Source organism: Lolium rigidum, chromosome 7 (genome assembly GCF_022539505.1).
Source record: "Lolium rigidum isolate FL_2022 chromosome 7, APGP_CSIRO_Lrig_0.1, whole genome shotgun sequence".
NCBI lineage: Eukaryota > Viridiplantae > Streptophyta > Magnoliopsida > Poales > Poaceae > Lolium > Lolium rigidum.
Genome location: NC_061514.1, coordinates 200823618 through 200837801, shown reverse-complemented (window position 1 = coordinate 200837801; position 14184 = coordinate 200823618). Strand labels below are relative to the sequence as shown.

At 45.8% G+C, this 14184-nt stretch overlaps 1 protein-coding gene across 1 annotated transcript; it reads right to left on the bottom strand.

The window, feature by feature from the left end:
* Window positions 1–2974: 2974 nt before the first annotated feature.
* LOC124672443 (protein FAR1-RELATED SEQUENCE 12-like) lies at window positions 2975–6929 on the bottom strand. The gene is made up of 5 exons (XM_047208665.1): window positions 4542–6929; window positions 4014–4079; window positions 3843–3920; window positions 3686–3760; window positions 2975–3510 (listed from the first exon to the last, which is right to left on the bottom strand). The coding sequence occupies exons 1-5, from the start codon at window positions 6927–6929 to the stop codon at window positions 3493–3495; spliced, it is 2625 nt and encodes an 874-aa protein (XP_047064621.1). The 3' UTR covers window positions 2975–3492.
* Between the last annotated feature and the right edge of the window lie 7255 nt (window positions 6930–14184).

The window sequence follows — 14184 nt, the reverse complement described above, 5'->3', positions numbered from 1 at the left end:
GTTCTATCCCGTCGCGCTGCTGGTTTGACAAAAGCACACAGATCAGGTGCAATTTGTTTTACTCTCTGCCCATCTATCCACGGGCCTTGCCAAACAGAGTCGACTTGCCAATCTTAAGCTCAATCAAGATCCAGGCCATGCATGAAGATCACTCTTGCTTCAATGGAAACTGCCAAGCCCACTTGTGCCCATGGTAGCGAGTCAGAAGTGTGCGCCTCCTATAGCCACTTAGATCGCAGCGCATCAGCATCATTCAACATCTTCAAATAATGCAGGCCAAGGCCAAGGCCACCGAACGCTACATCTATATATTCCAAGTACTGAATGGCGCAGATGCTTAGCTACTTAGCTAAGGCTGTTTGACCATGTGATTCCTAGGGCTCTTCTAAACTCTTCCTTCCTTCCCGCAGATTGAAGGATCAGCTTAGCTCAAAGAAATACTTGGTTATTTTTGCTCTTCCTACGGTGTAGAAGCTTATAAGCTAGAAAACTATTTCTTGTTGGTGCTTCACTCCTTCTGGTCCTGTTTATTTCCTTGCTGGCGCAAAATCAAAAGCAAAGCCATATGCATCCAATGCTCATCAGATGGGGACACGAGAATCTTTTCAAGTTCTCATTGTAACTTGGTTTAGTAATTCATGGGCATGAGGAAAATTGCACTACCTACCAAAATCAGCTTTCTTTTGCATAAACCATCTACTACCTTCCAGCAGTAGCAGCAACAGTACATATGTGCTCATCAGCCACAGCGATTGTGAAAGACTCGAAGACAAAATTGTTATCAGGTGATCTCATGGGTGTATTTCGATGAAGAATTCGAAGAGCAAAAGGTTAAGAGTAGGTAGAACACATCAAATCAGTCTTGCAAAACTGAAATCCGAAAACTAAAGAAGGAAAGGTTTCGGAACAGATCTATACCAGCTGCCCACGGCGCCGCCAGCCCATCCCACTTAATTTGCTTAAATGGACACCCATGGGCATCACAGAAAACTCACGGGACTCTCACGGTGCGCCCGCAATGGCCGCCACGCCACCACATCGAGACTTCCATCCATAGCGATGGCGGCAGGCGCCATCAATGGAGGAGCTCCCCCACCCCCCTCCATTCCCCTTCTCCAACCGCCTCCAGCCCGTCTGGCGAGGTCCATGGAGACCCACCCGCATCCGGCGAGGTCCGCAGGGAGGAGCAGATTGCTAGCCAGGTCCTTAGTTCACTGCTGAAGAGCCGAAAGAAGGTATATAATCTTGTTCCCTCTCCTCTTGCTAAAATTCCATCTTGTCCCTAACATTGTTGTTTATTCATTCCTCATTGTTGGGAATCTGACCGCCTGCATCTCTATTGTGCCAAATTTTGTCAGATGGGTGATGATTTTATAGCATGTTTGTTGGAAAGATTTACAGTGTTATGGTTATGCTAAAACATCGAACCGACAGAGTTCTGATGCTTTTGGTAAGAATCTCTATCCAAAGTTTTGATACTAGTGAACTCGAGAGAGTGTTCTTTAGTTATATATGCGTATTCTGGCTGGCATGTGATCTTGGAAATTTTCTCCAACCTTCAAATTTGATGTGAAGCAATACTGTTATCAGAGAATACTTGTGGAAATGATCACAAGGGACAAGCTATTAGACCATAATATCATTTGTAGTTTTAAATTTGGCAACAAAGTCATCGAAACGTCCATGATCTGATTCATAATATGGGTGAACAATTTTTTCCCTAGAAACTCGCAGTGAAAGCAGCATACTTTATTCAAAAAGGAAAAGGATAAACAATCGAAGTGCAAAAGATGGATGCACAGAGTATCTCAACGAAAGGATGCTTAAAAGGAAGAAGAAAAACTTGTTTTTAGTACTCAAAGCAGAGAATACGGTATGTGGTCAATAACATATCTTACAAGAATGCAAAATGTCACGGCCAATTACTTTGTATTCTACGCTACACAAAAATGACAAAATTGTGCACCTAAGTAGAGTGAATGGTGCACATATCAAATCTATAAAGATTTTTAGATTTTGTCATTTTTATGCAGCCCAGAATACTTAAATTTTGCATTGATATTTTTCACACTTAAATGATACATCATTGAATAAATCCACACTTATCATGATCACAAGGGAAAAAATTGTTCACCCATATAATGAATCATATCATGATCACATCAGTTTTTAGGACCTGTTTATAAGATATCATATCATTTGCAATTTTGTGCGCTTCTAAGAGTAAAGAGTGCTACTAATTTCATAGATGATTACTAACGCAATTTTGTGAAAGAGCTGAGGCTGTTAGTTAGGATTAGCTGCAGACCATACATCCAACCTGAAAATGCAATGAAGTTATTGCATTCTTCACTTTAAGACTATAGATGTTTTTGTGTGTATGTGCTGTCGGTCAGTCCTGTTGCTTGACCACTTATGTATCAGTATTTGACATTATGTTAAAAATACAAGGCAAGTGATTTATGGGCCCGCTCTGATTGCACCATTTGGTTGTGATCAGTAGTTTTGAGCTACTGTGCATCTATATAACACTAATATGCTTTGCATGTTGTCGTCTTGTTCATAGTTCACCTGCTATTTTCTTACACTTGTACTGTGCATCTATATAACACTGATTTTGTGATTCTGAACTGAACCACGTACATGCTGTTCTTGAAGTTTCAACAGAGATCAATCTACATGTTTGGACGAAAATAAGACCGAGAAATTCCACGTAATTCGACGTTGAGCAATCTCATGAACAAACAAGAAACTTCAACAAATTATTTGGTTTGCAAGATCAATTCTGATGTTTGCAATCAGTTTTCTTGATATTTGTATTATTTGTTGTCATGATTGGAGAAATTGTAGCTCTTGACAAGGAAGCACAATGCCATATAACTTATTCATGTATTAATTTTATGGCATGCTTAAGATGGGAGTTAAATCATAGTACCTCGTTCGTGCAATTAGTTTGTATGATGAGAAATTAGAATGCCAGTACATCATTCATGCTCTTTCAGTACTACTCAAGGCCAATTGATGGGATGCCTACCTGCTAGTCTGATGGAGCGCTGGCCGCTAGCTTTTCTTTGACTGACGATGCTGGCGGGTATAAACGTCGGACGCCACTTAGCACTAGCGTATTATGCGGAGACAAAGTGGCATCCCGTTTAAATTAAATGGATACAAGTAGGCAGTTGGTGGGCACCCATGGGTATGCCCACTTGCAGGCTAAAGTGCACATGCACAACAAATATATAACAAAGCTCCAAATACCAACTTGTAAACTAAAATAAACCGAAGTGACTAGGTTGCTAGTAACTAGAGAGGACTACGGTGGCAAGTGAAATGCGGCATACAAAATATATAAGCCCACCTGTGCGGATTATCATTGTCATATAGAGTTGATGATGACGTGTAGACATCGTAAGCCATGAGAATCATTCAGTTTACCACAAAGAGCCCACATATCCCATAGATCGTGCTCCAGAGAGAGAAGCACAAGAGTCTTCAAGTAGACACTGATTTCTACAACCCCTACAGATGAAGAACGCAGATTGGTGAACTCGGCTTATTTGCGCTTAAGAGCTTATTGTCAGATAAAGAGGCCACAAAACTGACCAAAGACAAAATACAATAAATCTTTACACTAACCACATACTATCATGCTATCATTTTTTAGGCATGTGTACAATCATCTTACCTGGTTGTGCTGGCTGTCACTTGACACCTGAGAAGTGTGACAGGCGACAAAGTCTAGTTCCTGAGAAGGCAACAACTGCAGGAGTAAAATTTTAATAATCATTACGCTGGCCAGAAATTGGGGTGATGAGTTCAATATTACAAAGTAATCTTAATACCAGAGAGAATGCTGGACTTGCGCCAGAGTGCATCTCTTCATAGTTGATTGTCCCCATAGGACTTGAAAGGCCAGTCCCCTGGATCGAAGGGGAGTAGATAAATATTTGATACAGCATGACCAAAGGACAAAAATATTGCAGGGAAGCACTTAATAGATCATAAATTCATACCATGTAAGCTTTATAAGATGGAGTTTGGCTACCCATTTGGGACATGTTAGGAGGAGCCTCCAAGTCCTGCATGTTGCAAATGTTAGGATACGTATGACACTAACAAGCACTAACAGTGCAGAGTATGGAATCTGATATTTTTGGTCCAGTACACCTAATATTTTAGTAAGCTATAAATCAATGCTGTAAACATAAATTTTAAATCCTGCTATGCATGCAATAGCTTCCTAGAACTTAAAAGTAATAATGCAAACTCTAGTACTGCATGTCCTGGCACCAGGGGTGCTTATAAGATGCATGGCATGAATTTATTCACACTTTCTCTGCAGCGTACCATGTGTTCATGAGAGAATCCAAGGACAGCAGAGATTTTTATATAATAATAATATGCTGTGTGTGGCCAATGAATATTTTACATGATGATTCTGAATGGTAGTAGTCCATAATTAATATGAGGCATATGTTCAAACTTGCATGGTTAAGATGGTGTCGATAGCTCAACCACAATGAAGAAAATAGCGAGTTTACCTGAAACATAGCATTTCCAGATTGTGCAGAAGCATCTAAAAAAGCATACTGCACTGTAGGTTCTTCTGAGTGCACTTTCTGCTTCTTCCTCAGACCTTTTTCAATGCAATTTCTCGGATGATTTTTACTTTTCTGGTCTTTCCTCTTTAATACTTTTGCTGCTGTGCTGCTTGATTTGTCCAGGACATTTTCTGATTCAGCGCCTTTTGTGATAGAAGATAAGGCTATCTTAAGACTCTGAACATCAGGCTGTCTCACAGATGTGCCAATGCTGGTTTGTTTCTGTAGGATTTCTTCAACTTTATCACTAAGTTCTCCCCAAAACTGGTCTAGCACTCTGCAGGATTCCTCGCATTCTGATGCCCGGGAAACAAGCCTAACATACTTCGGGCACATGTACTGATAGCGATTAGAAATTTCCAGTGATTTCTCTACTTGAACTTCTTGCCCTAGAACCTCTGGTGAGTTCAAACACCTTGCGTATTTGGTCCACCGCTTCATGATGTATCTATCCGGTATATACTTTATATCCATAGCATCTAGAATTTTTAGAGCATGGCTACACAAGAAGCCGATTGTCTCAAACTTCCTACATGAGCATGAAACAGTCTGCTCCGTAGAGTTCCCATAAACTGTATACCGTTCCTCTTTTTCAACAATCGAGACAACATACTCGCGACACGGGCCACTTTCATCACGGTTCACAATGTAAGCTGACTGGAACTCCTCAAATTCTTCCTGTAGAAACTGAAATATCACACTGGTATAGACCTCGGAAGCTTGTGTCAGAACAGGAGCTCTAATTTTGAAGTAAGGCAACTTCAACCTCGAGTTGTACTCAACCTCCAGTTCTTTGTAGCGCCTGTCGTTGATCACCTTCTGAAGATGCTTCAAGAACAGAACAATATCCACCTCGGCTTTCAAATGATCCCGCACGTCAGAATTCAGGCGCTCGTTCAATTGTGTGCCTTTCATCCCAGCTGTGAAGATCCCTTTTGCATAGGGCCTAGCCCACTTCTGTTTCTCTTCAAATAACTTCTGCAACCATACGTTACCACGAAGGTCATACTTACTGATCATAGCATCCCAAGCTGCCAGAAACTTCGCCTCCTCATCATACTCGCTGATGCACGCCTTAAACTCGTTGATGAAATCGCAGTGACCCTTAGCAAGATGATTAACATTCCAGGTTGCGCCGTGCTTAATGTGCGACGTGCATATAACATGGCTCGTACTAGGCATCACTACTGACAGGGCCTTTGCTATGACCGCGTCCTGATGCGAGAAGAAAGTCATTGGCGCTTGTCGAGACATTGCGTGCAGGAACCTCTGGAACAGCCACTGGAACGACTCGCAGGTCTCGTCGTACATGAGCGCCAGTCCAAAGACCACAGGCTCACCGAAGTTGTTGCAGCCGACGAACGAGGCGAGATGACGGAGGCTGATGCTGTTCCTAGAAACGACGTCGAAGGCGACGACATCGCCGAACTGGCCGTAGTCGATGACCATCCTCGCGTCGACCCAGAAAACATTCGCTACTTTGTCCTCGACGTCCAGCTGCACGGCATGGTGGAACGCCGGGTCGGCCAGAGACTGCTGCTGGAGGTGGTTCAGCAGGGCGGCGGCCTCTCCGTACTTCATCTCCCACTGCCGCCTAGTCCGCAGTGGCCCTTCACCGACGGGACACGCGCCGGCATCACCGTTAGGAAAATCAGGTGGTGGAACAGGGGCATCATGGAAGTGGAAAGGACTGGGCACGCCGCGGGGCGGGGCGAAGAGCGGGTGGTTGTGGCGCGGCTGGAAAGCGTTGACCTGGAACCTGTCGCCGGGATTGTTGCGGCGGACGGTGAGGTGGGCGTTGCAGCCGGTGCGGGATTCAGTCAAGAAAATGGCGGCGCCGTTGTGGGGCTTGGTGGCGGCGCTGGAATGCTGCTGCTTGTGTCCCTCGCGGGAGCAGGCTAGCTTGCAGGAGGTGACCTCGCCGGTCTTCCTGCTCTTGTTGGTGTAGCGCTTCCGGACGTTGAAGCCGACCTTGAAGGCGTAGTGGCGGTAGAACTCGTACGCCTGCTGCTCCGAATCGAACTCCATGTCCATCCGCGGCGTGTAGTCCTCCGGGCGGGCGGAGGTTGCGCCGCTGGTCGCCGCAGGGGAGCTACGGGAGACGGTAGCTGCCGTAACCGGAATTGCGGCGGCATTTCTGGAGGGGGGCTTTGGTTTTGGTTTTGGTGGTGATGGTGATGGCGCGGTGGTGATTGGGGATTTAGGTTTTGGCGCGGAGGCCTTGTGAGTGGCTGCGCTTGAGCTTGAGCCTGATACTGAGGCGGGGGGAAGAGGATCTGGTGGAGGAGTGGGAGCTGGAAGGTGGCCGGGGTCGGAGGGGGAGCTCATCGCCGGCGCGCCGACGGGAAGGGGAAGCTTTGCGATGCGGTTTCTGCCCGCCTTCCCTCAAAGAAGACGTACCCCAAGCCTGGACATGTTTCAATATTGCTCATATTGTCATGCGTGATGCACTTCTTTTCATTTTGGATCCAGAAATTCGCAAGAAAAATAAACAAAAATAGGCAAAAGGAAAAATAAGGAGTGACAACATCATGAAATGCTTAATCTACAAAATAAACAAAATTCATGAATTTTCAGTTTTGAATACTAATTCTAAGCATGGCAGACATCTTAAAAAACGAGATGTACGGAGTATATGAAAATTTAAATGTTGTATTTCTTTGGTGAACATGACCTTTTTAATATAAATGTGAAATCCCTCGGGTGCGGACACAAAAAAGCAAAGAATCCTCATAAATGTATTCAAACCAACAAGATAAACATAAAGCCAAGACACCTCAACAATATTATCGTCATATGGTATTCAAGGTAAAAAAAAAGGGCATGTTTCCCCATATTGTGTTTACTCCTATATCATCTATCCTCCCAACAAAAGTGTAAAACATGGCATGTATATATATTTCCTACTTATAAATATTTGAGTTCATGGTCGTCCTTCCACCCGTCCTAGCCTTCTTCTTAACCCTGACAAGTGCGACCTAGAAACCTATGAGCATAGGAGGAAGCTACCATCTCCAGTATGTCCCTGATAAATGAAAATATCAAAGTGAATCAATTTGACATATAACTTGAGTGAACTATGTTCCACATTTGGTGTCTTAATTACTAGCCGTGTATACAAGATACTATACCATCCATTTGGGATTATAATGCCTGCATGTATTTTTTAAAAAAAAAAACTTTACCTACCGTGTCAATCAACAAAATATAAGCGTGACATCTAAACAAGCTTCCAACGTCTTGCAGTTAAACATAGCATAGATGGTGTTATGTCATGGCCATTACATTCTGATTCAATCGATTAATTCTAGAGCAACGAACTGCAATTTCTCCTAGAAGGAGTCACGGCAAAACAAACTCCATGTTTTCTCGAAACAAGGGCTTGACACCAAACGTCTCGGACCATTAATCACTCTATAAGCGTCCTAATTGATCACATCAGCTGCAAGTTTCGGTTTTATGCAACCTGAAATGAACATTAAGAAACATTAGGAATATTTAACAAGGAGGCGATATGCCAAATAATGCTCTATTAGATGGAAATCTTGTTATAGTCCATGTCCATTTCCAAAATCAACATGAAATGAAATTGCTACTCCCTCGTAAAAAATTTAAGGGGGTTGTGTGAAGTTAGGGATTTCACCCAATCCCCTAGGGGATTATCCCCCACTAACCCCGAGAAAATTTAATACCGTACCAAACAAAGCCTTAGAGTGAGTAGAAAATATTTTTCTGCAAAACAGAGGCGAAACCTAAACGAAATTCACTAGAGATATATGGGTATTTTATTCGATATTTTCATGGTTCACAATGGCATACAAGGGATTGTAAGATGAATTAAACATATTTTTTAGAAAGAAAAAATTCTAATGGCATTTTTTCATAGTGGTAACTTTGCAGTTATAGTTGTGTAAACTAGATTATTACTATGCATGAGAACATGTTTGAAGTTTTTGTTATCACCAGAATTTGACCGAGTCAGAGGTGGGCCGCGACCAAGATGGACTTGAAGAATATATATATAGAAGAAATACGTGAATCGGCCTTTTATACCAAGTTGGGCTTAATTGCCCGTGTATCTGTAACATATTAGATCGCATCTTAGTTTAGAAGTTAGAATCTTACTCGTGCACGGTGGGATTATTCCCACGTTAGAAAGTCCGCTGGACTATAAATATGTATCTAGGGTTTATGGAATAAACAACCAACGTTCAACCACAAACAAATCTCGGCGCATCGCCAACTCCTTCGTCTCGAGGGTTTCTACCGGTAAGCACCATGCTGCCTAGATCGCATCTTGCGATCTAGGCAGCACAAGCCTGCCCACGTTGTTCATGCGTTGCTCGTACTGAAGCCTTTTTTATGGCGAGCAACGTAGTTATCTTAGATATGTTAGGGTTAGCATTGTTCTTCGTATCATATGCTTTGTCGTAGTGCAACCCTTGCATGTCTAGCCGCCCTTACACCTATCTTAGGTGTAGGGGCGGCACCCGCTTGATCATAGTTTAGTAGATCTGATCCGTTACGGTTGCTCCTTGTTTCATCAAGGATTAGTTTAACATCCGCAATAGTTAGGCCTTACAAAGGGTTGGAGGATCCGGCGGCGTGTAGGGTGGCGTTTGCTAGCCCTAGAAAGGATGTTCCGGGGATCAACCTCGTGTTGGTTTTTAGGCCCCGTCTAGGATCGGCTTACGGTCACCGTGCGCGAGCGCGAGGCCCAATCGTGAGTAGGATGATCCGATTATGCGGTGAAAACCCTAAATCGTCGTAGATCTCATTAGCTTTACCTTGATCAAGCGGGACCACCATATATTCGGACACCTCGTCCGAATCATGGGTGGATCGGCTCTTTGAGCCGATTCACAGGATAACCCGAGAGCCGATCGAGGCTCGTATTTAACGTTTACGTGTGTGCCCTGCAGGAAACTAAGCGAGGCATCATCCACACCTTCCCGACCGGGTATAGGTCGGGTGGCACGCCCTTGCGGTTGGCATCGGCGCGTGCGACCGGGAGGCTTTGCGGGCCGTCGCTCCGAGGGACCGGGGCCGGCCCGCAGCCCTAGTTGTTCCCGGCTCTACCGTGTTGCCCGTCTCCGCCCGCCGGGGGTTTCGACGTCAACACATTCGGCACGCCCGGTGGGACCGCCTTCGACATCCACAACATCGCCATCTACATCCGAGATGGCGGAAGACACTCCGGTCACGTACGAGGATCCGCCTCGATGAGCTCAAGAAGAAACATGACGAGATCAAGGCAACCCTCGAAGCCGAACTCATCGGCTCTTTCCACCGAACCCGCTCCCATGGCGTCGGGTGGAAGGGTTTCACACCCGAAGGCGCACTCGATGGAGTGGACCTTTCCGCCCCGTCGGAAGAACGCACCCGGGTCGCCGCGGCGGGAAATCAACTACATGGTGGCTCATTCGCCGCACCGCCACTCCGAGAGCCTCGGTGAACACCTTGGAGCGTGTCGCTCGCGCGTCGTCAAGGAAATCATGAGCCACCGGTATTCTCCGTCGGGACCAGCTACGGGGACTTTCAAGGGAGAGATGCCACTCCAGCCCCAGCCGTTCGCATGGGCGAGCACCGAAGCCGCCGAACTCATCGGCATACGTCGTCTACAAGATTGGTGGTGATCCTGGTGACTACCAATTCCTACCTGAGGCACCCAAGGAGATCCCGCACGGATACGCGTGCGCATACGTACCGGACTGCAATGCCTGGGCGCTCTCAAACCAGGCTGCAATATCAGCGGCCTCTGGAACGGCAGGAGGAACATCAGGAGCCGATCCTGAGAAGCAATCGTGGCTAGCTAAGTACGCCACTCCGACAAACCTCCAAAGCCCAGCTCCTGCAGTTGGCTTAGAACCGGAAAAGCAAGCATGGCTGGTTAAGTATGCCACCCCGGCGAATCTTCGGGGTTCGACACCTTCAGCCATCACAGCCGGATCAGATTTGTGCAATTCGAAAGATCAGTTCGGCATGATGCCGAAAAGGAAGACGTTCGGCTACACCAAGCCGTACCCCAACAACTACGAACTGATCCCGCTACCACCCAAATATCGGCTCCCGGACTTCACGAAGTTTAGTGGATCAGATAGTTCCAGCTCCATCGAGCATGTGAGCCGGTATTTGGCACAGCTCGGGCACGATCTCGAGCATCGGACGAGTTGCGCGTGAGGTTCTTCTCACGGTCCCTCACGGGATCGGCTTTCGGGTGGTACACATCGCCGCCACCGAACTCCATCCGGACTTGGAAGCGGTTGGAGAGCGGTTCCATGAGCAGTATCACTCGGAGGCTTCCGATGTTGGTATTGCCGATCTAGCGCAAGTACGACGAAGCGCGGGGAGACGGTGTCGGAATACGTCCGGCGCTTCGAGACTATTAGGAACCGATGCTTTTCGGCTCATATAAGTGAAAAAGAAGCGGTCGAGTTGGCGGTGGTGGGTCTCTCATCATCAATCAAGGACGTGGCCTCCCAAGCAGACTACCCTTCGTTGGCGCACATGGTGCAGAAGATGTCAGCATATGAACAGCGCCACCCAGATGTTTACCAGGACAAATTCAAGCGTGCGGTGACCTTGGTCGAGGCAGACGAAGATGAAGGTGCTGTGGGAGATCAGGAGGTAGCAGTGGCTGAATGGACTCGAGCGACAGGCCCCGTGACCTGCAAATGGGTGAAGCCACAAGGCCCTCCAAAAGGGTTCGACTTCGACGTGACCAAGACTGAACAGATTTTTGATCTCTTACTCACGGAGAAGCATATAAAGGTATGTAATAACCCAGAACATAGGAACAACGAAGGGTAGATTTAGAAATGGGATGTGCATTTCATCGCAAAACGGGGGAAATTTTCGCGCCTTATTGCAACTAAACCTAAGAGGGATCGAGGTTCTCTCTCATTTTGCATTTAGGGTTAGGCAATGTGAGTTAGGGAAATTTCGACATGATCTCTTTTGTATCTTGTTGATTTGGGGAATTGATTTCATTTGACAAGTATCAATACATTAAACAATAAACATTGAACAATATAAATGGAATTCATAATTCAAACAACTTATGAATTCAAACAACTTTGAATTTCAAAGTAAATCACCAATACAATGTTTATTTCAGAATATATATGTCACATAATCAAAAGCTCATAAACAAAAACCTTGGGCTTTATTGATATCAACACAGATTACAAAGTCTTTACAATATTCTTGATACAAGGATTGATAAATAATAAACAGAAATGAAAATGAAGATTACAATTTGCTCCTATAACTAAAACCTAAACTAAATGCTTGAAGAACATATTCTGGTCATATTCAACTTCAAAACCTGCAAAACAAATCACAAATACTAGCCGAATATAAGTGTTAGCTCAAGATTCGAGTTTAGACAGTTAGCAAATGACACAATCTTCGGTTTGGACAGAACCAAGTCACAAGCACACTTGTGCTTGTCCAAAACCGGGGACGAGCACAAGATAGGATCAGCGACGGACCAAAGCCGAGCGAGCTACGGGGGCTCAAGTTTCAGCATATGAGAGCACACAGCTCAAGTGTCTTCGGGCAGCAACAACAAGGCCATGCAAAAGCATAGTCACCAAGCATGCCAGGCTTGTGTGTCAATGCAGGGAGAGAAGTAGGGATCATATAAAAGGAGCAAAAACCCTAGAAACCAGAACCAGTCGACCAGATAGGATTCACCAGGTAAGGGTGAAGCAAGAACAAGCTCTGTTCATCCAGTTCTTGAGCAAGAACAAAGCCAACACACACAACCACTCAAACCATCAGAAATCATGGTGACCTAGAAGATCATCCAGATCTGGAGGTGAAGGGTCAGTGGACAAACCACAAGTCCGCATCAACACAAAATCTCATACTAGGAGCTGGAACAAGGTATACCAAGATCCTGGAGAAGATCCAATGGATCTAATCCATCATATGCATGACATAGTCATGGGGTTGAGCGAGATGCTCAACGAGGTGAATCATCACTTGGTTTTCACCAAGGATCACCGCTAGTCTAAAAAGCCACCAAAATAGAAACCATCCGGATACGGATCTTGTGCACGAAGCAAGATCGATGCACGAATAGCACCGAGTAGATGTATTGCAATAAATAGCAGCTAGTATAGACTACACGAGAAAATCCTAGGCACATAACCATCGAAACCCTAGATTTCTTCACGGGCAAGCATATTGGCATTCATACTTACTATGATCCCCTAATATGCAAGCAAAGTTGAGTAGCCAACAAGATCCAACCACTAGGTGAGCAACCGATCGGTAGCAAGGCTACCGAGGTCACATCACACTTAGCACCAAATAAGAGCAAGCCAAATAGACCACATCACTATCCGAAATGGATTCGAGTTTAATTGCTTGTAAAAGAATCATGAACAAGCAAACTCATATACAAGCAAGACATTTAAATCATCATTGCATAAGCGAGTTCATCATAATTAAGTAATCTAAGCATGAATTTATCACGAGATCCATGCTAAGCATGACAACAACATCTTGTTAAGCAATACAACTTAATTCATAGCCACTAGAGCAAGTAAGCAACGGCACGGTGATGCTTGAGCATCGGCATCACCAAATAAGTGAACCATATAACCACGGTGTTAGCCGATAAGCAATCAACGACAAACAATTGATCAAATTGATCAATCATAGCAAGCCAAGCTACACGGAGAGATTTGCCAACAAGCAAGAAATGATCCAATGGATCATTGGATTGCGAATTAATGCTTGAATCATATCACGGGCACCTCCGGCACACACACAAGTGTCACGAGATGCATCACAAGTGCACCTAGACAAGCAAGCATGATAGACCGGTGAGCATAAGCAAGTCATAACCAATCATAGCATGGCATAGATAGCTCTTGAGCAAGCACGGTAGAGCATGGTAAGTGTAGATCATGCTAGGGGTAGCAACAAGGCAAGCATAGCATGAACGGCAAGCAAAGCGGCATGTGCCGGTACCGGAAATGGTAATTGGGCCATGAGATTGCGATAAACCGAAGCACAGTAAGATTGCGCGGCAGTAGCATAACTCTAGATGATCACAAGATCACCGAGAGAGTGACATAACATGAGGAGGAAGAAGCACAGTAACAAGGGGAAGCGCACAGAAGAGAAGGAGGAGGAGCATAGGACTTACCCGCGCCTGGAGGCAGAAACTATGGCATGGCGAGGCAGTGCCCGCGCGGCCATAGCAGCTGCAAAGCCAGGGAAGTCGCCGGCGTTACGCCGACGAACACCACCACGGCGGCACGGCATGGAGACGACGGCACGGGCGGCGCAGCGGCACCCGCGCCGAGGTCGGTCTCGGAGGCGCACACGTCGGCGACGAAGGCGAGAGCTCGTCGGAGACCACCGGATCGCCCATGGCGATTCTCCGGGAGATCCGGATCGAGGCGATTCGCCGAGGAGAGGGACGAGAGGAGAGAAACGGCTCGGACGGATCGATAGATGCTGCTCGAGGCGGTTCTAGATCGGTAGGTGGCCACGGCGGAGGAGGCCGGTGATGGCCGGAGCGGGGCGGCGGCCATGGCGGCGGCGCCATCGCCTAAGGGTCGCC